This window comes from Alligator sinensis, unplaced genomic scaffold (genome assembly GCF_000455745.1).
Source record: "Alligator sinensis unplaced genomic scaffold, ASM45574v1 scaffold386_1, whole genome shotgun sequence".
NCBI lineage: Eukaryota > Metazoa > Chordata > Crocodylia > Alligatoridae > Alligator > Alligator sinensis.
In genome coordinates, this window is record NW_005841996.1 from 1404095 (window position 1) to 1428530 (window position 24436).

Consider the following 24436-nt stretch of genomic DNA (forward strand, 5'->3'; position numbering starts at 1 on the left):
GATGGGGAACTTTTTTTTTTTTTTTTTTTTTTTTTTATTAAACTCAACATTTTATTTTAAAAAATCCAAAACATCCTATACATATTTACAAATATCAAACATATCATTCAACAAAGCCTCATAGCATATTAACTCTTTTTCATCTCTTAACAGTTTACAATAACAACATTATCTCGTCTCACAATTATCCCCCTTCCTACCCTACCCTCTTTCTCCCTTACTGTCTCAGGCACTCCTCAAGCGAATACATATTTCCATTTATCTTTCCTCCACATCTCCTCTCTCATACTCTCCTTTTCCTCCTTCTCATCCCTTTGCATGTAATATTTGAACTCAGACAGGGCTAGCTGCAAACATTCCTTCATAGTAAAATCCATTCCCTTTGCGATCAGCAGGGATCCAGGTTTTCCCTGATATCTTTCATAAAAAAACAAAAATCTGTGATTAAAATTAAAGCCCCCCCACTCACCCCCCCAGCTCTGCTTGTGCCTTTCACTCCTGCTCACAGCCTTCCTGGTGCCCCTTGCTGCTCACCCACAGCCCCTGCTCCGCCAGCCCTGCAGGAGAAAGCCCCCAGCTGCCAGGGTTATGGACCCGGGTCCACAACTCCCTGCCCCTGCTCCCTCCTGCTGCCTGCTGTGGGGGGGCTGCTGGCTCCCTGCTGCTGTGCACACTCCTAAGGGGGGCAGGGGGGACCTCGCAGGGCAGGGGGGACTCCCTAGGGAAGCAGTGCAGAGCTTGCAGCAGCAAGCAGCTTCTTTGCTGTGTCCTGGTGCCCTGCTTACCACACCTGGGGCCTCCACAGCCCAGCGGGCATGATCTAGTGCAGCAGGGAGCACTAGAGCTGAATGGAGAAGTTGCTAACCACTGTGAGCTCCGTGCTGCCCTGGTAATGTGCCTCTGCGTGGGGCTGCAGCGAGGGCAGTGGTGCAGGGTTGTACTCCTCAAAGCAACAGCCAGGCCAGTGCGGAACTCGCAGTGGCAAGCAGCTTCGTGCAGCTTCACTCTTTCATGCCTAGCAGTTTCGCTAGGAATATCTTTTCATTGGGTCTCCCTTTAAACCATTCCTCCACCTCCAACTCCGCCTTTTCCAGTTTATCGTTCACCTCTCCCCCTTCCTGCTTCCACAATTAAACGCTGCACCCTTTCTTGTTTCCTTTTCAGTTCCCTTATTTTGTTCTTCACCCTTCTCTTCCCAACATTCATGAAAGATGCACTTGTTCTTCTCTTAATCATACACCACCATTCCCACCTGCTTTTACAACAGTTCTTTGAGATTCTCCATACTCCTCCGTAAACTCCTTGCACACTTTTTCGTCGTGAAGCATCCTAATGTTCACTTTCCAGAGGCCTTTCCCTTTCCTGTTCCATCCCCCTGCTCCCATCTCCACCTGTAGCACTCGATGGTCACTAAAATGTACATCTTGTATCTCTTTTTTGTTCACCACCACTCCTGAGACTAAAACAAAATCGATCCTCAAAGTTTTTCTTCCTCCTGGCTCCACTCTCATATGTACTTTCTCTCTTGCCTACATATCCCTGAAACCTTCTTCCTTGATAATTTTCTTTAACATCTTTGAGGAATTGCCTAACTTCCCCTTACCCCCCCATATCCTTTCTCAGTTATGTGGCTGAAGTTGCCAACTATGACTCTGTGTCTCCCCCCCACCATGTACATTTCCAGCTTCCAAAGTAAAGCTACCCTTCCCTCCCTTTCTGCAGGTGCGTATACGTTAAACGACTCTACTCCATCTCCTTTGTCTCCAACAACACTATGCATTCTTCCTTCTACTAATACTTGCACTTGCTTGACTTTAACCCCCAGGTTTTTAATTAACGCCACCACTCCTGCCACCTTATTCACTTTTGTCCCCGTCCACCATGACTGCCCCGAACCCAATCTCTTCTCCAGATATTTATATTAGTCTCCCCACAGTATTCCATACTCTTGTAGACACATCTCATCCCTATTGATTGACCTTAAAGTTGCTGCCATTCCATCCCACCTCTTCCTTATCAATAAACTTCTCACATTTAAAGTTCCAGCACATAAGACCATAGTAAAGAAAAGGTGGAAGCCACTGGTCCTCATCTTTCTTGTTTTATGGGTTGTCCACATCAATGCTGATGATCAGTGACTCTATCCCTCCCCCCTTCCTTTTGCCCATCCTTCTCACTAGGTTCTCCCAGGCTTCTGAGAGGCTGTTTCTGACCCCTCCCCACCACTACATCCTTCCAGCTCAGCAGAGCCTTCCATCTCCATTTCTGATGTACCGTTCCTGCCCACAGCATCGCTTCTCCCTTCTCCCCCTTTTCGTCTTCCCTTCTTGTTTTCTTCCGTGGCAGCCTTTGTTTCCTCCTTTTTCCTACCCACATCTCCACCCCTTTCCCTTTCTCTAAAGCAGAACTTTCTTCTTGGTCAGTCTCCAGCATTTCTTTCTCTACTACTGTTTCCATGCTTGTGCTTCCACGTCCCTCCTCCTCTTCCCTCTCCTCTTCTAGTCGTTGTGCTGCTTCCACAACACTCATTCCACCCCTTTCCACCTCTGGTATTTCTTCCACCAACACTTCCTCTTCCAAATGTATCCCAACCTCCCCTACCTCCTCCTCCTCACTCGTCTGATTGAAGTCATTCCCTTTTTTAGGTTGTGCTCTGTTAGAGAGAGAATCTGGGCATCTGTTTTGCAGGTGCCCTTCCTACTTGCATATCCTGCATTTCATCACTTCCTGGCACCCATGGTGCCCTCTCCCACACACTGGTAGCAAATGGTTAGGGTACAATAGGCTGCCAAATGCCCTTCCAGCCTGCATTTGCTGCATTGACGAGGCTGCCCGTGGTATATGATATAGCCCTGGTGCCCTCCTACATTAAAAAACTGACAGCAGGTGCTGCATCTCTCCCAGGCTCCCCTCCTTCTCCTTTAGAATCACTTGTGCCTGAAGCACCCCAGTCCACCTGTTATATTTGTGTCTCACTTTTTCCACAAATAGGACTCTGGACTCTCCCCATCAACCATCTCCCCACATCCGCTTCCTCAGGGATGCCTAAATACGTTTCAACAATGATCACTTGCTCTCTTGACTTTTGTTCAGTGGCAAAAATCAGTCGTTGCAGTTCTTCCTTCTCCATTTCCTTGTAGTTTCTCTAGAACTATTCATAGGCCCCTCTGTGCTAGTAGGTAAAACCCTGTGACTTCCCATTTGGATAGGCCATCAAGCATTGTAAGTACCCAGGGTTCACTTTCAAAATATTGATCAAAATCCAGTCTTCCCTGCCCAGTTTCAACTGGTTTTGCCTTCATCTTCATCACTGTACCAGCTGCCAATCAGATTCTAGCTCTCAGCCTGAATCACCATATTTGACTCTACTCTGTCTGGTTTCTTCTCTGCTCTCAGTTCACCAGCATTCACAGCTATCACTATCTCACCACACTTTTGCTCCTGTCTCTCAGATCATTGACCAAGTTTGCACACTCAATCTGAGCCCACAAAAGGCTGAGAAACAATATGTTGATGGGAGCCTACCACAAGAATAGGTTAGTGAAACCCAACTGAATAAGATATACTGTAGTGCCCATTGATCACAGTCTTCCTCAGTGCTGAGTCTTTTAAAGTAATGGTGAGCCACTATATATATATATATATATATTTTGACTTCCTGTTGACTCCCACAGCTGAGCTTTCCCATTTCTAATGATTCCTTTTTCTTCACCAGCCTTAAATACCTGGCAAATGTCACCAAATTGGGCCCCAAACAATTCATCCAGAACCCCTCTGTGGCCCCCTCTCTGTCTGTCACATAATTAGTGTGGCCCTGCCTGCCCTTTATGAGGTGAAGCTGGACCAGGTTACTCTATGCCTCATCTACATATAAATTTTGGAGGGTCCCAGGACTCATGGAACATACAGTTCCAGTCATGAGTAGGAGCTAATTAGCACATGGCTCCTGGGGCGGGGGGGGCAGAGGGGGTGTGTCTGGACTACATGCATATACTGAGCAGCTGTTGGGTCACCACAATTTGAAATGCTGTTGACTCTGGTGGGGTCCAGCTTAATGAACTGTGTGGTAGATAAATAAACTATTTTAACATTTCTTTTGTTTTTTAACTACAGTTCTCTTATCAAGTTGAAGTATTTATTATGCAAGTTGTTAAAGATATTCCCACACAACCTTGTATTAGCATTGAGCTGTGGTTTAAAGTTGGATATATTTTAATCAGTTACATTACAATCTGATCACTCTTTAGTTATGAATATTTATTTGGGGGCAAACCTAACTGGATATGCAAGCTCCTATAGATTAGGCTTAGCCTGTGAAGGAAATAGGATTGGCCTGTGGGTTGAAGTGTCCAGCTGCATGGTAGTGCCCCTGACAGGACGTAGCCTTGAGCAGCAGCTCGCACATGATGTTTTCAACGTGCTGAAATTTTATCACTGAAGCTGTGAAATCGTCAGAAAATGTTCTGGCTTCTCATGAAACTGACTTTAAAGAATGAATGTTTTCACTTTCTCTGTTCCATGGTAGATGCTGAGACAACGTATGCAGTTACTCTGGAGTCAGTATTAGCTGGCCATGAAAACTGGGTGTATGCAGTTCACTGGCAGCCTTCATTTTTCAAAGGTAAGAAAATGGTACATAATGTACACTTCTTACTAGGTAATGGTATAAATGTGGTGGAGCTGTGTTGTATCACATGGTCCCCATCACTTGGTCCCTGACATCAGAAAATCCACCCCTGATTGGGAAACACTGCCTCTCCATAGGGTCTATCCTCACGGTACATGGCCTGGCCCTGGGCCCCCAGGCCACAAGACATAGGCACAACCTATCAGGTAGCATGGGGCTGCAGCCCCTCTAACAACCTGTCCCATCGTCCTCAACCAGTTGGTGGGGGTTTCAGGACCATCAGACCTTCCCAAGAACAGTGCCAAACAAATTGAGTTGAGGGCACACGCACAAAATCTTTCAGAAGAAATCATTTTGACAAAGCATAGATAAAAGCTAAGTCATGTACTAAAAATGAAACATCTACTATAACACATTTTCATTTTATTCCAAAATATATTTTTGTTCAGATTTGTGTGCGTTTGGGAGGTGATTGCATAATAGCTCAAAATAAAGTCTTACTCTTGTATGTTGTGTGTATGGGGGAGTGTTTGATGTGCAGTTGGGGATGTATGTGTGGGTATGGTGGGGTGTATAGGGGGTGTGACTGTGTGCGTGGTGGGTTGGGTGTGAGTATGTGGGGGGGCTGCCTGAGTGTTAGATCCTGGGAGCTGGCCAGGGGTGGGTGAGCAGATGGAGGGGCAGGGGGCATATGCAGCAGAGCTCATCTGGACAGTACAAGTGCAGGTGCAGTCCGCCCCCATCCCCTCCAGCTTGCATCTGCTCCCTGGTGCTCCGCATGGGGCTGAATCTCTTCCACCTGGGGCAGCCTGCCTTATGCACCCATCTGCATCTACCCCATGCTCCGGCCTGCAGCCATACTAGCCCCAGCCGCGGCCAGCTTCCTGGCAGGGCTGCCTTCCACCCATGTGGCAGCCCGCAGATGGCTGGTGATCACTGTGGTTAGGTGGAGTTGGGTGGAAGATGGCCAAGAGATGGAGCTGGAGCCCTGCATGTTGGGGCAGGAGAAGGTGGGGGGAGCCGAGCAGTTCCTTAGTTGGCTGCAGCAGTGGCAACAGCAGCCCTGTTGGGAAGCTGTGCACACTGGCTGGGGCCTTCCAGCGAGTGAGGGCAGGAGCACAGTGCACACTGCCCCAGGTGGAATTGGGTGGGGCTTGGCCCAATGTGGAGCCCAGCAGGAGCAGCCATAGGCCAGATACAATTAATTGGTGGGCACCTGCATGTAGGCTGGATCCCATCAGCTGGTGGGCTGAATGTGGCCCACGGGCCATATTTTGTCTATCTGTGTTATCTCCTGTTGTATACTCTAATAAGGTCTGTTTTGAAAAAAAAATCTTAATTTGATAAAAGACAATATGAATGCAGCATATAACCGGTGCATATATATCATTCTGTTTTTTGTTTGCATTATTTACATACTTCCTGCAGCGTAATCTCATTTTGTTCAATGCAAATTTAAATTCTTCTTTTTTAATGTTTTTTTTTAATGTATGTTTTCTTTAGAAAGATCAATATTCATTTAACCCGGATCTGCATTATGTAGTTTTGCCCATAGAACTTTGGTGTTGTCTGCAAAACTCTTGGAAATAGTCTCTAATTGCATCCACACTCTCAGCTCCCTTTTGAAAGTAGAGCCCCTTCATTCAGGCTTCTCTGCCACAGGGAAACCATAAGAAAGCTCTTGTAGATGTGCTCACACTTTCTGTTGGTAGCCATGGCCCCTTAAACAGTGGCTGCTTAAACAGCTGGTGCCTCCCTGCTGACGTAGGCACTGTAGTAGAGTTCCAGAAGCCATATAGATGGGGGGACAATTTGGTAGTTTCTCTGTAGCAGTTGCTGCGAGCTGTCAGATGCTCTTCTTTTTGGGGTGACGGCTGGTTTGTTTTGGTTTGTTTATATGATGTAAAAAAAGTGAAAGGGGGTAAAGGGATGGGGGTCTGATCGCTTGCCCCTGCTACTGCCTCCCTCCCCACCACAGCAGTAGGGGCAACTAATTTAAGATGACCCTTCAATAATTAGATTCTAAAAACTTACAACAAATTTATAATTTTGCATGTTTAGAATCTGATTACTGGAGGGTTGTCTCAAATGTTTAGTAGTCTTGGATTCAGGTAAATATAGTAAGTTGCCATTACAAAACATCACGTGAATTTGAATATAAGGCTCAGGTGCAAATATGAAAGCTTTTGTATAAGTGTGTACCAGGGGGGATTAAAGGAATAGATGGATTTTTCACCCATTACTCAACAAATAGCCAGCATCAATGTATGCATTGTATGCTGTAGCACTCAAGAGAATGATGACGGCACTTAAGTAATACACCATTTCAGTGGTTAAGGCTCTTGGGGTATGGTAAACTGCCAGAAACTTTGACTCTCACTGTCCTAGACAACTGTGTCATGAAGAATCACAGACATGGACAGTAGCGTATAAAAAAAAATATTTGGTAGGGTAGAAAAATGCTGTTTTTTAAAAGCTTTGAACAAAAGCATTGATAACACAGCTTGCTTATGAAGTTAGTTTATTGTGACTTTTTAACTAATCCAAAATTTCCAGTGAAGTTAGTTTAAAAAACAATAGAAAGGTGTTAGATGTTTTTGATGCTGTACGGAAGTGACATTTTTTAATACAGTGGCTTTGAAAAATATTCTTCTGCTATGATTGGAGTGAAGGTTCTGATTAGAACTGGCATTGGCTGAGTTAAAGTATTAAAGAATAGAGTTGAGTTGTCCTACATTCCACTACAAAATCCATCAAATGGAATTATGTCACTAATCCCTTATAGTTACTAATAGCATAAAGGCACACATCTCATTCATTGAGGGAAACTGTTGTTGATCCATTGTAAATGTAGGTCCTTCCTAGAAAAATTGGATGCAGTATAGAAAGATTTGCTCCTAAGGGTCTTCTGGCAGATGTTAATTTAATTGCATGATGGGTTCTGAGGAATTTTATATTTTTATATTAAAAAACCTGGTCCCCAGTACAGGGCTACCTGTGCACCTGGACCTTTGAAGGTTCACCAGGCAGCCTGGGGAACACCATGGACTGGTGTGGTCCAGCATCAGGGAACCAGTTTCCCAATGCAGGGAAGGAGGATGGCTGACCCTCTCAAGGGACCCTTTTCAAGGGACAGATGGTGGCTGACCAGCACAAGTGGATAGGGGGCAGCCTTGGATCCAGGCTATATCTGCCTGTTGAAAGGTATATTGTGCAGTCCCATCCTTGTTTTAAAATACCCCTTTAATGGTCCTGGCACAGGGGGAAGCTAAGATTGGGGAGCAGTCCCTGATTTCGGGCTCCCTGTGTGCCATGAAGCTGTGCTGCTTGAATGCCTTTAAAAGGCCCCAGTGCATGTGGAGTCCCACACTGGGGAACTACTCTCTGATCTCAGGCTCCATCTGTGTAGGCATGTTCAAAGGACATGCATGCATCTGGGCTACTTATGGGTATGGGGACCCAGAGATCAGGGAGCTTTTTCCCAATCTCAGGCTCCTGTGCTGACAAATTTATGCCACACGTTCAGATTAAAGTACAATACAAACCAGTCACATTGATGATCCACAGTTAATGAACATTTTATAATGTGGAACTTCTTTATGGCTGCTTTGCCATTTTATCGTGCCATAAATTACTCATACATGCGCCATGTTACAAATGTATGGCACAATTAACATGTTAAGTTTGACATAAATGTAAGGTATGCCAAGGGCCTAAATCAGCAGATTACTGAAAGCGCTACAGGAAATGGAATAGAAAAATATTTTGAAGGGAATTTTTTTTTCTCTCCCCGCCTTTTTAAAAATTTTTTTGAAGAAAGACATTGAAAGAGATGCTTTTGAGAAAGGAGGAAGCTTGGAGCAGTTTTCCGTAAATTTGCCTGTTTAACAGACCTGACCAAACATCTCAATTAGAAACTGAAACTTCAAGGAAAGGACTTAGTTACTTGGACAATTTAAATGGGTTTTGGATTAAGCTAAAATTTTTTAAAGGATCCTGCAAATGAAATTGATTCACTTTTCTTGTAGTCAAGAAGGAACTTGAGGGTTACAAAAGGGTTGACTTCACAATATTTTCTTGTAGAAGAGCTTTCAGAAGACTTGAGTTTTTGCTTTAGGGATTTTTATAGTATGAAGGAAGCTTTCCCTCTAACAATGTGCTTGAAACAGTAATTGCAAACCCAGTTTGGATCCCATTCATGAGCGTTTGACTGCCCCTGTGCTCTGCCTAAGCAACTACTACAGGGCTCTGGATGTGACCCTTGAGGGTGTTTGAGGGAACAAGTATCCAAATTATTTATTGGAACCTAGTTTGCAGAGCAGTGCATATCAGTGTAGCAGGTTTTTTTCATTTTAAAGCTTAGTTTAATATTAGTCTGTTCTTCAGACGAATCTCTAATGCTGAGTCTTTACTGATGAACAATTTAGAATTACGATATGTAAATTGTAGGGTCTGTAATATTCTCAGGAAGTGTGCAAGCTTTTACTTTCCCTAAATTGAAACCTAAAAATCCTAACTTAAGGACATCTGTCGAACTGTTTGTTCTTATGATATTTTTTTTTTCTTTGACAGAGTTTTAGTGAAACAAATATTTGGAACAACATATTTTTTTACACACCCCTAACAGAAATGCATCTCAGTTCAAATTCTGATCCTGTTAATATTGACACTTACTGATGGTTCAATAGCAAAAGTTTTTCAGTGCAGCAGTTAAATTACAACATTTTTTTTTTAAACACCAGTATTACTAAATGTTGAGCATTCTAATCTGTTGTAGCATAATTTCTTTCCTGTACTGCAGATGGCAGCATTCATCAACCAATGAGACTACTGTCTGCATCAATGGACAAAACTATGATCTTGTGGGCTCCAGATGATGAATCTGGAGTATGGCTAGAACAGGCAAGTGCGTGGTTTGTTTGTTTGTTTGTTTATTTGTTTGTTTTTTAGTTTGGACTTTTCCTAACTTAAAACCCATTTTGGATTTTTTCTCCCCAATTTTTCAGACTGTTGTCTGGGTTTCTTTACTTCATTGTCACATTGTTCAGGCAACATATAGTATTTCAAGATGTTTCCTAAATTACGTTAATATTAGCAGAGTAAAAACTGTTTGCTAAACTCCCACAGTAAATGCTTGTGTCACAACTGAACCATTTTAAAATTAGGAGACACCAGACTTAGGGTTGTCTGCAGTGCAACTTTACTACTGCCCCCCAGAATTTATTTATTACAATACAGCCTGGAATTCCATGGGCAAATGCTCTTTAATCTGTAGGTCCTTTTCCTTATTTAGTGAAAGAGATGGATAGCAAATTGTGAAGCAAAAGATGGCAAGGACTTCTGTGCTTAAAATGCTGGTCTGGGATGTGAGCAGGTTGAGGTATCTACTCAGACTGTCTTTCAGGCAAGGCCCTATTCTAACACATATGTGCAGAAGAGGTCTTATTTAGGTTATATGAGCAACTTTTATTCTGGTGCCTACTAAATTTTGCATATCTAATATCTACTGTTTTGAACATATTCTTGTATGTAGTGTTTTAATATAGGTTGTATTTTGTGGTGGTCCTTTTGTCCTTGAGTTTGGAATACATTTACGGCAAAGGGAAGACCAGTTATTGAGCTACAGATGTTTTCCATTTGTTCATTCAGGTACGTGTAGGAGAAGTAGGTGGTAACACGCTTGGATTTTTTGACTGTCAGTTCAGTTCAGATGGCTCAATGATTCTTGCTCATGCTTTCCATGGAGCACTGCATCTTTGGAAACAGACTCCAGCTAACAAGGTGAGGAGTTTTCACTGACTTTGTTGCTATTTTGAAAAGAACATGGTGGATACTGCTGTGTAATCATGTTTACTTCAACTGACCGAACTGTTCTTTCTCAAAATGCGCCATTCTCCAGGATTCTTATTCTAGGTCTTGAATATAAACTCCACAGTGTTGTGGGTTTTTTTGTTTTGTTTTTTTCCTCCTATGGGCATTCATAGCAATCAGAGTGAGTGCCCCATCACTTGTTTTCTTGCCCAGTTGCTGCGTCGGAACGTTAATAACAATTTCTTCTTGAATATGCAGCAAAGCACCTCTCACCAAGACTTGTATGTATTAAGCTAATGCTCTTGCTCTTCAGTTAGATCTATTTTTTCTTCTCCTTCCGGTATCCTCTTTGTCTTCCTTTCATTTAGGTTAGTTCAACAACTTCTGTGTTCAGTTCTATATATTTTGTGTATGATAATATATAGCTTGCAGGCTTGTCTGTACTTTTTCTTGAATGCATATATAATATGATTTTTTTTAAATAGAAAGAATGGACTCCAGAAGTTGTGATTTCTGGGCACTATAACTCTGTACAAGATTTACAGTGGGATCCAGAAGGGGAATTTATCATCACTGTTGGTTCTGATCAAACTACTAGACTATTTGCTCCCTGGAAAAGAAAACACCAGACAGAGGTAAATCTTTGGAAATGTTTGCGAATTCAATAAAGGAAATTTTACAGCTCAGGATGAGAGAAGCACCTTGGAACTGGATAAGCAGCCTGAGCTATTGCTTACACTTCAGCTGCTCTAAAGCATAACCTATTCAAAATTGCATATGTGTGTTCTAAATTTTTAATATTTTTTTCCTTCAGCATTTATTGCTTTCATTTTAAACAGAGAGACTAAAACAGCAAAATACTTAAATAAAAGGAGCTCTGGCAAGAACTTGCTACCTGTTTATATGGTACCCCAACCAGGGACCTGTTGGTATTATTCATTATTTATAGCAACATTTGCAGCCTTTCTAAAACCACAAGGTAATTGGAAACCTAAGAACAAGTAATCTCTAAATTCTCATCCAGATTTTTATTTATGTTGTGGTATTTGTTTTTTGGGTTTTTTTTGTTTTACAGGCTCATTTGTCATTTTACTTTAGAATTGTTGGTCCTGGTGACGTTACTCTTTACTCTGTCTGTTCTGTTGTCTGTGTTGATGCTTGTTTCTGAGAGTAGCTAATCTCAAATACCTCTTCAAATAACTCAGACCTTCACTCCTCTCCCAGTGCACTGTATGGCAGTAAAGACTGATTTAGAGATATTAGTTTAGTTATTCTGTAAGATCTTTAACTTCCTAATGGTTTCCTTAAATTAGGGAGGTAGTTAGCTATGTTGGTTTGAAGTCAGGCAGAAGGCAGGGTAGAGTTGCTCCTTACAGGTTAACTAAATTAGAGATACATAAGCTTTTGTAAGCAGTGGCTTGCTTCATCAGATGCTGTGAAGGAGCTGCTTGAAGTATAGCTTCAAAATAGAAAACAGTGATTATAAGAGTAAGGGCAGGGAAGGGGGAGGAAAAAGGAGGTACGGTGGGTAGAACAGAGAAAAACAAAGCAGTTAACCCACTGAGGGACATGGGGTTAAAGTATCCCTGCTCCTCATGCTTCTTTCTGCTTTGTGCTAACAGCAGATATATCCTAACAGATGGAACATGCGCAAATGATAAGATATTCTGTATAAAGAGAGTTGAGAGAGTGACAATTAAACAACTGTTTCCTTAAGCCATACCAATGTTTAGGTGTCATAAGTATATGTTGCCTCTCCTTTCTATTTCATTTTTGGTTTTTTACTGCTGCAGTGAATGCAGATATTGTGAAGGGGAAGCCCCCAGGATTTTTCTAAATTTAAGCACTGAAGGCAAATATAGCACCATGCCTTGGAAGTGAAAAAGGGTAAACTTGCGCATTGTGTTGATTTTAAGGAATTTTGTGAGTCTTAATTTACTTATGGGGATATGTATATATTTAATACTGAGAGCTCTTATCTCAATCACTTTAAAAAAACCAGGAAAAATGTAGAAAAACAAACATACATTTCTAACTATTTTAACTCTGTCACATAGCATGTAATATCTTTTTGGTCATTGTTTATACTGCTGAAGGTCACTTCTGCATTGATTTTATTTACTCTATAGACATATATTTTAGATTCTTTAGAAGGAAGTTAAAGCTGTTTTCTGGGAGTTTACCTCTACTCTTACATGGCAACTAAGTCTGTAACCTCTAGTGATACAAGTTGGCCCTAAGCTTGATCTAGAATGAAGCAGGGTTAATGTTGACATAGTTTTCCTGGACTTAGCTGTTCCTGAAAGCTTTGTAAACCCTTTCATAATAATACAGCTTGCTCTATGAAATTTGTTTTGCTTGCATAGCTCTATGAGTTAAGAAGATAAAAAAAAAATCACACCCCTAACTGTTAAAGCTCTGCTAGCCAAGTGGCTTGTGCAGCTGCAGTATTAGAAGAAAAAAGGCTTTTTTTGTACAGTTTATTCCATTTGAGGAGATGGTTTAAGCTACACTGGTAGCAGAACTTTTGCCAGCATGCAAGCCATGTCTTCAACAGGAGAACACATGGCCTAGCTAAAGTGGCAGAGAGCTTGTAGTATGTATAGTCTAACCCAGTGGTTCTCAACTGAGGTGCCATGATGCAGGTACCTCGGTGGTCAGATAAAACTGTCCTATGCACAGGGCTGCAGTATGTATTAGGGTTCTCTGATAACCACAAAGCAGGCAGGAGAGCTGACTTGTGCTGCAACTTTTCTTGATCACCTTCCCCTTGCCCCCCAGCCTGCTAGAAAGAGGCATGTGGGACAGTTCCATCCAATCTAACCAAACTAATCCTCTGTTTTCAGTAAAATATCTGGTCACCTTTTCAGAATACTTTTTATTTCAGATGGATGCAATAGCAAATCAATCAGGAACTGCAATTTGTCATCCGCCTTCTTTTTATTTATGCATTTGTTTCTTTTATAAGCTCTCTCTCAAACTACCAAGTTTATATTCTGGGAGAAACTCTTGGTACACATTAAACTCTTATGTCAATTTTTCGCCTGTTGTAAGCTGTTGAGAAGGGTGGTCTTGTTTTTCTGCATGTGTTTATTGTGCTTTAAAAAGGTTGAGAACCACAGTTCTGACTTGAAGCATTCCTTATTTAGACAGAGGGTAACCCTTGGAAAATGCCATCTCTTAGTTTTTGCTAATTTTTTGACTACAGAAAAATAATAGAGCAATTTTTTTTCTGTTGCAAAGAATGCAGATCACAAGACAGAATGCTTTGGGATCCTTTCAAGGATGTCATGGAGTGCCACACAATGTTAGCACCATTAAGTGTGTAAACATGAGTCACAAGATAAATGCAGGAATCCAAAGCATTTTTAATGCTCATGTTTACACATTTAATGGTGCTAACATTGTGTGGCACTCCATGACATCCTTGAAAGGATCCCAAAGCACCCATAGTGCCATGGCACCTTGTTTGAGAATCACTGGCTTAAAACAATAGGAATTTTGGCCCTGATTAAGATTTCTAGGCACCAGCATAATAATTCCAAAATGTAATGAAAACAGGATCCTGGAAGCTATTGATTCAAAGAGAACATCCTGCAATTTTAGGTGCTGCCTGTGAGCTGGGGCTGAACCTATGCAGCTAGCACCCTGCCCGAGTGGCCCCAGGGAAGACCACCACCATGGAGAGAAGCACCGGGCCCCACTTGCAGCTCAGGGGCTGTGCGACCGACTCAGTGGCAGCTCTCACGGGCAGGCTTCGCTGAAGGGGGCAGGGGAAAAAAAAAAGCGGTGAGGGACCTGATCTGTTTTTTTGTTTTTTCTACCAGAGTCTGCCTGCATCTCCTGCAGCTGGGGAGCGGGCTGCTGGTAGGTCGTGCAGCCCCTGAGCTGCGGAGGACCCCAGTGCTTCCCTCTTCAGTGGCAGTGCCCCTGGGCAGCACCCACCTGCTGAAACACCGCCACTGTAGAGGGAAGCACTGGGGTTCCCCGCAGCTCAGGGCCCCCGCTGGCAGCTCACCACCCTGCCCCCCCGGCCACAGAAGAGGCAGGCTTGCGGCGGGGAGGATCGGGCCCCTCATCACTTTTTTTTTTTTCCTTTGGTGGAGCCTGCCCATCCCACAGCGACGGGGCCCAGTGCTTCATTCTAGCTCTGGCTTGCATGCACATCTGTTTGAAATGCCTCAGAATCTTCTCTAATAATAACGCATATTCAGTCCGTCCAGTGCACTCTGGTTGTTTCAGGAAGCATTGTGATTGGCTGCCAAGACAACCCATCAGAGTGCTCCAGACAGACAGAATAAGCCTATTATTGTTATAGATTACCCACAACAGTTCTTCCCTTTCGTGTATCTCCTGAACTATCACGGCAACAACATCTCCTCAACACTACCCATTTCATTAATTCCATTTTGGTTTTCTTTACTGCATTAAGTGGATTATTTAACTTGAACATCTAATTGTCTTTTCACCATTATATCGCTGTTGTATGCTGTGCCTTTTATCTAGTGTGACCGCTAAACCTGAACTAGCTAGTTACATTTCTTTCTAGGAAGCATTCAAGTCTTGTTCTAATGCACTAGTACAGTGCTTCAGTTCATGGAATACAAATGCAAATACTGCAGAAGCACTCTTAGATTTTCTATTAAGTTTTCTAGGAAAATGTTTTTATCATCAGAGTTTTGTGAAAACTTGCTCTAAAACTTATTTGAGTTTGTTTGATTCTTCATTTTATAGAACAATTGCTAATAAGGTATTTATAGTGTTCTTCTATTTCCTGATTTGACCTCTGCATTGTCTCTCTCAATATTTGAATATGTGCTGATGGTTTTTCTTGTTTCCTTGCACTCTATGTACTGGTATAAAATGATCTTGCATAATTACATGCTACTTACACAATGTATGTCAATTTAAAGAGCAAATAATTCTGCATTTTAAACAATATGCAGATAGAAAAAGAGGTTAGGAATCGTACCACATACTAATCAATAATATCTAGACTTCTTTTTAGAAAGTAAAATAAAAAAACTGGAAGGAAAGAAATCTGGGTGCCCACTACACACATTTACAAGCTGAAAATAATTGCACATGGAAGTTACTGTATTTATTCAAATCTAAAATGACTTGAATTTAAGATGATTTGGTCTTAAATTTGATTAAATATGGTAATTTGGATTACCTGAGCCTCATATTAAAAACATCTTTTAAACTGTGGATTCCAGGAAATAGGCTATGCAAGGGATGCCATAATATAGATATATGTATATAATTTATCCTGGATTTTAAAAAAAAATGAGGGATGGAGATTAAACAGCACAAATTAGTCCATATCCTGTTAAATAATACTTATGTAATAACATTATTACATAATATTTTTTTCATGTAATAAGTAATCTTGTTGTCTTTTGTATAAAAATATATAGTGTTTTTTTTCCTATTGTACTGTCACAAGTCTTTGGTCAAATGAATGAACTTGCCATGGTCCTTCTGCCACCTCTGCTAAACTAATCAAAGGCCTAATCGTGCAAACATGCACATGCTTAACATTAATTGTTGTAATAGACTACAAGGATAGTCCAGTTAAACGGATGCATTAACAGTGGATTGGATGAGGGCTGGCATGCTCTGGATTAGTTAAATTTCCTCAGCTGAAGAACAGGTCTATAAATGTTCAGCCCATGGATGGTGAACAGACTGTAGTGGTATGTGGGTTGTTTTCTGTGTATTAGCAGAGGATTAAATTTAAACTGACTGTTGTATTGATTCTCTTTCAGGTGTATTATTTTACGTGTCTTAATTCATCTACTGAAAATGTTTTACAACTTAAACTCTCCACTTTTCTATTTAACAAAATTTATTTCACTACTGTGTTGCTATTCGCTCAGATAACGTGGCATGAAATCGCAAGACCTCAAGTCCATGGATATGACATCCAGTGTTTGGCCATGATTGGCCGATTTCAGTTTGTGTCTGGAGCAGATGAAAAAGTGCTTCGAGTCTTTAGTGCGCCAAAGACTTTTGTGGAAAACTTTGGTAACATCACTGGCATTTTGATGGAGAACCTGTATTTCAATGTAAGTATCCAGGAAAATAAAAGAGAGAATTGTCAGTTCTCTATAACTGTATTGAGATTAAAATTATGAAAGAATAACATTATAAAACGATAGCTCTATTTTTTTGCTTTCCCTTTCTCTTTTGGTTACTAGTGATTTGAGTGAATATGACTTTGAAGTAAAGGTCATCACTTGTAAATTACTTTACCTTCATTTAACAATTTTAAAATGAGAGGGTGAAAAAAAAGGACTGTGTTTTTATAAATTTTAGGGCATAATAGTGTTGTCTAAACATAATTACTGTTGTGTCATATTTTATCTCTTAATTGCATGTTTTTTAATTAATTCAAACGTCCTGGAATCTACGTTAGGTACTATATATAAATATTGCACACGTACTCCTCCATGCTGCATTTCTTTCAGCTGTTGAAGCTGCTTTGAGACCTTTTTTAAAATCCTAGTTCTTTAGGTTATAGTATCTATAGAATGCGGTTTTCTTCCTTGATTATAGGGAGAGAAAACAGCAGCATCACCATCCTCAAAGAACATTGCTCACACCTCATTCATTTTAAGGTCTTGTTTAAAATTGATTTTAATTTTTAGAGCATACATTCCCTTCTTTCACTGATTTGCTCAGTGTTAATGGTCCTTGTCTGTTTTCTTCCCACTTTCCATCCACTCATCTTGCACTGGCTGCCTCTGTCTCTTCCCATGTTCTTTGCATGATTAGTTCAAGAGCATTCTCTTCTGCAGCTCCTTTCAGCTGAAACTGTTTACTTGTGTCCAAACCTTTACTATCTTGTTTCAATTTATTAGCTGGAAAAAAAATCTCTTCTTCTACAGGATTTCTGCTCCTCAGCCCTTGAATTACATTAAATTTTTTTTGATCGATTTGTATTAATGATGCTATACAAATAGCCCAGTACTACATAAAGGAGACAGATATGACCATGTTTTCTCTAATCCAAGGTAAGGTTCCCCCACTTCCCAAATAGAATGGGGACAAAAAAAACCCTGTCTCTTGTATTCAAGTACCAGCCCAGGGCAGGGAGTGGCAGGCTGCAGGGGGAACAGGGGATGGGGGGCAGGCTGACTGCAAGGGGAGTGGCAGATTTCAGGGTGCAGGGGGGACTGGCTGCAAGAAGGGGCAGGGGGTGGGGTAGGGTTGGAGTGGGAGGCAGGCACAGACATGGGGAGGGGCAGTGGACTCGCTCATCTCCACCACTGCTTCCCCCCCACAGACTATCTTCAACTAATTTGATTCTATACATAGAAAACGATAACAAACGTGTAATGTTCCATGAGTAGTATCTAATTAGGGGTGAGTGGGGTCCTTAAATTTGGAATCACCTTGGATTTGGGTAAATATGGTATAAAGAATTTCCCCCACTTTTAGTGCAGGTGCAGAAATATATCTCCCAAGTTCTTCATGGACTGTCTGTAGTAAGGACACTTCAGGTTAGATATTAGGAAAAACTCATGAGGAGGGTAAGTAAAACACTAAGACAGGTTACGCAGAGAGGTGGTGGAATCTTCATCCTTGGAGGTTAAGACCCACCTAGACAAAGCATTGCCTGGAATGATATAGTTAGGGATGGTCCTGCTTTGAGCAAGGGATTGGACTAGATGATATCCTAAGGTCCATTCCAACCCTAATTTTCTATGATTCTGTGAGTGCTTTATATCAGTTTAACTTATGTCACCTGAGAAACAGTTAGGGTTAAACCAAAAAAGCCATTCCCTAAATTGGACAGTAGTGCCATGCAGTGAGTTACTCTGATTACACTGATAACAGGTGACCCCTAAAACTAGTCAAACTTCCTTCACTATTAAATCCCTCTCAGTCTTCTCTTCTCCAGACTAAGTAAGCCCAAATCCCTCAGCCTCTCCTCATGTGCCCCAGGCTCCTAACCATTTTCGTTTTCCCTCTGCTAGATTCTTTCTAACTTATCCACCTCCTTTCTGTAGTGGGGGACCCAAAACTGGATATAGTACTCCAAGATTTGGCCTCACCAATGTCCAATAGAGGAGAAATAATCATTTCACTTGATCTGCTGGCACCTCTCCTGCTAATGCAGCCCAGTATGCTGTTAGCCTTCTTCACAACAAGGGCACACTTTTGACTCATATTCAGCTTGTCCACTGTACCCACAAGTGCTTTTCTACCGAACTGCTGCTTAGCTAGTTGGTCCCCAGCCTGTACCGGTGCATGGGATTGTTCCATCTTAAGTGGAGGACTTTGTACTTATCCTCATTGAACTTCATGAGATTTCTTTTGGTTTAATCCTCCAATTTGTTTAGCTTTCTGAATCCTAGCCCTACCCTCTAGCCTATCTGTTACTGCCCCCGGCTTGAAGTCATCTGCAAACTTGCTGAGGGTGCACTCTATGCCATCTTTCAGGTTGTTGATGAAGACATTGAACAACATGGCACCAGGACTGACCTCTGGGGTACTCCACTTGATATTGGCTGCCAGCTAGACATCCAACCATAGACGACTACCCTCTGAGCCTGACAGTCCAGCCAATTTTCTATCCATCTTACAGTCCATTCATCCAACCTGTACTACTTTAGCTTGCTTGCAAGAATGTTGTGGGAAACTCCATACAGCTAGTCATCACATCATAGAAGGCAGTCAGGTTAGTCAGGCATGACTTGCCCTTGATGAATCCATGCTAACTGTTCCTAATCCCCTTCTCTTCCAAGTGCTTAGAAATGGATTCCTTGAGGGCCTGCTCCCTGATTTTTCCAGGGACTGAGGTGAGGCTGTAGTTCCCTGGATCTTCCTTCTTCCCATTCTTAAAGATGGGCTCTATATTTGCCCTTTTCCAATTGTCTGGGAGCCCCCATGATCTCCCTGAATTTTCAAAGGTGATGGCCAGAGGCTCTGCAATCACATCATATCACATCATGTGCAGTCACATCTTCAATCACATTTTTAGTCATACTGGACTAAAAGTGTACATGCAGGAAGTTTTACCCAGTATTACTATATTGGCTTAAATTTAAACTTCAGGTTATGCTTAAAAAACCCCCTATTCACATGAGGTTTTACGCTGGCATTTGTGTATTGACTTCCTCATGTTGCTTGATTCACTAAAAATGTACACATGATTAAGGTGTTGTCACCACAGCTAATAAATTAATCCTGCAAAATGATTTTCTTTGTCATTTTTCACAGATGTGCTAGGGATTAATTTATCAGATACAGAGGCCACTCATACCTTTCCCCCAAAAGTGCTCCAGTGTGACATTCCCCCTCTAGGTTTCTACTTCCCCTCCTATGTCACATATCTGACACAAACTGCCTATCAGCTGAGTATTTTCAGAAGAGTATCAACTTTTTCATGGAAACTACCAGGTATCCACAATAAATCAGTCTTTTATGTACCAGAGGCTACCAAAAAAAATCAGATGTCCTCACTGCTTTCCCTGCCCCACAATCTTTCCTTGCTTCCAGATCTCAAAATTGTTTTCAGCTCTTGTCATCTTGGAAATTTCAATATTCCGTGTTAAATAACTTTTCTGTAGTGACGTTACATTGGAATTTCTGCCCTACCAGGACTGGGGGTGCATGCTTCACAGCAAACCTGTTGAATTGAGCAGACTTGACTAAATATGCTTTGAGAGGAGGGCCTGAGGCCGCAAGGCTTTTAGAGTCTGGCAGAGCAGCTGCTTTAGTTTCTGCTTCCCTGGAGGCATTCTGGATGAGCCAGAGGCATCTGCTACAGTGTGACCCCTCTTCATTCCTCTCCAGTGAAGTCTGTTAGTCATCTGTCCCTTTTTAAAAAGTATTTGCTTTCTACATGACAAATATTGTGTGTGTGTAAAAAAATAATATATTTGTTTTGTTTTGTTTATTTTTTAATCTAGCAAGCCACTGACCTTCCAGAAGGTGCAACTGTACCAGCTTTGGGGTTGTCCAATAAAGCCATCTTTCAGGGTAAGGCTTATGTGAAATAATGAGGATACTTTAACATTTCTGGAAACGTATTTCAGTAATTATCCTATCAATGTATATTTTGTTCACTTAATTAAGATGGTTGACAAAAACTGAAGATCACTTGAAACTAGTGTTGGGTATTGAGCATTTCTCCATTTTAGTTAGGCTGGTTTATTTGTGCCGACTGCCATATTATTTCAGAACTTCCCAAGGGTATCTAATGAAGTGAGCTGTGGCTCACAAAAGCTTATGCATTTCTGTTTCAGTTATCCTATAAGGTACACCTCTACCTTGCGTTCTGCAACAGTAAAAGTGGTGAGGAGCTCCTTATATAGATGATTGGAGAGAGCATCTCTTTTTGGGCTGTGATCTCTGTCTCCTAGTCTGAGACATTTGGGCCTTCTTTTCCTGCAAATTTTGGAGGCATATCAGTTTGTCTTTGGGGCTCATGAGAATGGCCAGTCAGTTAGCCTGTGTTTCCCTGCAGCACAATGTGGGGATAATCAAAAGAGAAGCAGAGTCCAGCAAGTAACACATTGTTTTGGGGGGAGGGGGTAAAGGGTGGGGTGGGGGTAAAGGGCAGGGAGGAGGATGTTTGAGGATTATGTTCTCTTCTAAGAGAAGCCACAGCATGTAAATGTATTTGCTCTTCCAGGAGAAAATCTGGAAGTGGATTAACCCTGGCTGTTCCCAGGTTATTTTTCTGCTGGATTGGCCAGTTCCTTTGGGAGAGAGAGCCTGAACATCTATACATTTGTGGTTTGTCCTGGGAAAGCAGTGACTCCCCCAGGAGAAACTGAATGTCTGTACAAAATCATGGTTAGACTGCTTCTAGGCATTGTTTCTAATTATATAATGGATAAGCAAAGGTATATTGTCTCAAGACGCTAGAGTAGGCTAAGACTCTAAAGGAAATCCTCCCTTCCTTCTTTTGGTAGAGGGGTCACTGGGGAGAGTTGTAAATCCCCTATTTAGTCAACTGTTCTTGAAATTCTACGGAGCTTTACAACTAAAGGCCACTAAGTTAACACTGTTCAAGGTAAATGTAGTTTGTTTTTTTCCCTAGAAAAATAAACATAAGCAAACCTACCAGTGAGGGTATCTTTCTAAAATACCCCTAGACAGGAGAACAGAACCACTTTTGACAGAGATTTTGAAGGACTAAGTAGAACTATTACACTGGTTGGTAATGTATCTGTTAGTCTGCTTCTGCATACCAATCCAAGTTACTTGATATTAACAGCTTGGCTATGGGGATGCGGTTTTTAAGCCAGATTAGCTATTACTTCACAGCCTTACTCTCGAAACTTCACACTGGCTTTATGGCCTAAGCAAGACTTGGACACAATGCTTCAGCTCGTATGAGTGTAGAAATACAAGTCTAAGGAACCCAGGTATTCCAGCTTGTAACAATTTACAGCTGCAGCGGTGCCTGTAATGTCCCTAGTGACCAGTCAGTCCTGTGCTGTTCTAGCTGTAAGGGGCTCATCCTTTTGTCTTCGCCAGCCACACCTTCATGTGCTGGGTTGATCTTAGAATGGGAAACTGCCCAAGCATCCTAGAGTGAGCCTAGTTTTGTCTTTCTGTTAGTAGATCCTGCTGATCTCAATCTATTTCTCTTGCATCAGATGGGCTTTCTTGGCCCATATTTGCCCTCAGGGCACCCATTGCTTTATGGACTACTCACAGCCTTCAACCTTCCCTACAGACACTCCCATTTCTCTCAGATTTTACTTGATATTGTTTTGTCCCTTGTAGAGAGGTCCTCCTTGAAGCCTTCTCAGCTTCAGCCTCCCGTTTCTCTGCTTGTAAGCCTTCAGCCCTGGCCCACTGATTAGGGCCGTCTTGGTTTCAGCCCTGCCAGTTGACAGTATCTCTGGGCCTCTGGCCTTTGTCTCTTGCTCTGGTCTCCTGGCTCAGAATATTCCTTTCTGGGAAGCTGGGCCACTGGCCTCTGCCCTCCTGGGCTGATCTTGCCCCTCTTGGGCTACAGGTCCCTGACCCTGGTTTGTGTGCCTTTTGGGCTATAAATTCACTCCTTTTGGGCTACGGGTCCCTGACTGGTTCTTGCACCTCTTGGGCACTTGTTTTGCCCTTTTCAGGCTGTGGGCTCGTGATCCTGGTTCGCGCTCTGCTCAGGCGCTGGATCTGTGACCCTTCTCTTCTAATCTTGATATTTGACCCCCACCTGTTGCTTGGCTCAAGGCAGTTACGTTCCCACCAGGCATGGCTGGGACTTCCACCTCCCCAATAGTCCCAAACCCAAACTGCTGGTCAAAATTCAAACAAAAACCTAAGCACTCTGGCTCTAACAAAACCCCAAGCCAACTGTCTAACAAGCTTCTTCCCTCCCCTTGGTTCTGTCCCCCTTTCAGCAGGCATTCAGTGCCGTACTGGTATCCAGGAGCCAGCAGAGCCTCCTACTGCAGCTTTCCATGGGAAGAGCTCATTACTTTGTAGCTAGAGGGGCCAGATTGCCTGTCTGAACTCAGGCATTGGCTTTGAGTATCCTAAGACCAACTCCATATGGTCATGTGACTCTTCAGGCACTCATAGGAGTTTCCCTTCTGTGCCTGATGACCAGAGATCCTGGTTTTCTCTAGTTAAAAAATCCAAATTCTCTGATAAAAATCAAAGATCTCTGATGAAAACCCCCCAAATCCATGTTTTTCAGCAACTGAAATGAAACACCACTATATATTTAGGTATTAGTTGACCATAAGGTCTTATTGATATATTGACAATTTTAAAGCAATTTGGAAGCCTATTAATGCCTCAATCAATCATGACAATAAAATACATTCTAAATACATATATATTTTGGCATTTGATTTTGGTTTCATTATAATAGAAAATCAGTGCTCCCTCTGCTCCCTTTGCTTGCCAGGATGCGGGTCCAGCTGTGGCTATCCCCCTTGCTGCTTTGTGATGCTGAGCAGCCCTGATATGCTGGTGCCCTGCTCCTCCCTGTGCTGTTGCCCCTCACTCCCAAGCTACAGCCCCCACTAGCCCTGCTAGTGCCCCTCACTATCAGCCCATAGCCCCCTGGTCCTGCCAGTGCCCTTCACTCCCGACCCACAGACCCTGGTCCCTGCCCCTCATTCCCAAGCCACAGCCCCCTTCCCCCAGCCCTACTGTTGGCCCTTGCTTCCAAACTGCAGCCATCCACCCCTCAGGTGCCTGTCACTTCCCATCCACAGCCCCCTGACTCCTCCAGCCCTGCTGGAGGGAGCCCCCAGCTGCCACAGCTATGGGACCAGGGCCAGGGTCTGCAGCTTCCTGCCTGCCCCAGCAGCGCCCAAGCCCACGGGAGGCAGTAGCTGCTGCAGCTGGAGCAGAGTGCAGAGTCTGGCTTTGCCTACTCCCATCCGTCCCCTCCCCTTGTGGATTACACAGCTGGACCAGAGCCTGTTGGGGTTAGAGAGGGAGCAGGGGAGATGTGAGGTTCCTGCTGTGGCCTTGGGGCTCCCCACCCTTCTGCCCTCCTCCTGGGGACCTCCATGGCTCAGCAGGTGTGACTCGGCATGTGTGGATAGAGAGGCTCAATGCTTCTGCTTCCAGCAGGAGCCCCACACCAGTCATGCCTCCATGGCAAGGCGCCCCCTGCCCACCCAGTAGCAGTGGTAGCAGCGGCGCAGAGTTGTGCCCCTGTTGCTGCTGGGCGGGCAAGGGGTTCTTTGTCATGGTTGCGTGGCTGGCATGGGGCTCTCAGCAGCAACACCAAGCCTCCCTGCCCCATTCTGTGTCCTGCACCCGTTCCCGCTTGCTAGGTTGCAGAGGCACTGGGGGGAAGGCAGCAGGATGGGAAGCCCGGAGCCTGCAGCAGGCAGCCCGCATCCACCTCCACCCTGCACACAAATCTTTGGGTGCCATGTTCTCCCCGTGCCTCCCTCCCCAGGAATGTGCACAATGGTGCGGAGCCCCTGCCTCTGCCACCCTGTGGATGAGCCCCCTGTAGCTCTGTCCCACTCCCCTAGCTGAGCACCATGGCCACGCATTTCCACC

General features: G+C 43.1%; 1 protein-coding gene across 1 annotated transcript in view; it reads left to right on the forward strand.

Annotated features, from left to right (window-relative positions):
- Positions 1–24436, forward strand: part of ELP2 (elongator acetyltransferase complex subunit 2) — a 127156-nt gene that overhangs the window by 75055 nt on the left and 27665 nt on the right. The window contains exons 9-14 of the mRNA XM_006021510.3: positions 4526–4621; positions 9429–9529; positions 10277–10408; positions 10924–11073; positions 16321–16509; positions 20362–20431. Of these exons, the coding sequence (XP_006021572.1) occupies positions 4526–4621; positions 9429–9529; positions 10277–10408; positions 10924–11073; positions 16321–16509; positions 20362–20431 (738 nt within the window). The remainder of the gene's footprint in view (positions 1–4525; positions 4622–9428; positions 9530–10276; positions 10409–10923; positions 11074–16320; positions 16510–20361; positions 20432–24436) is intronic.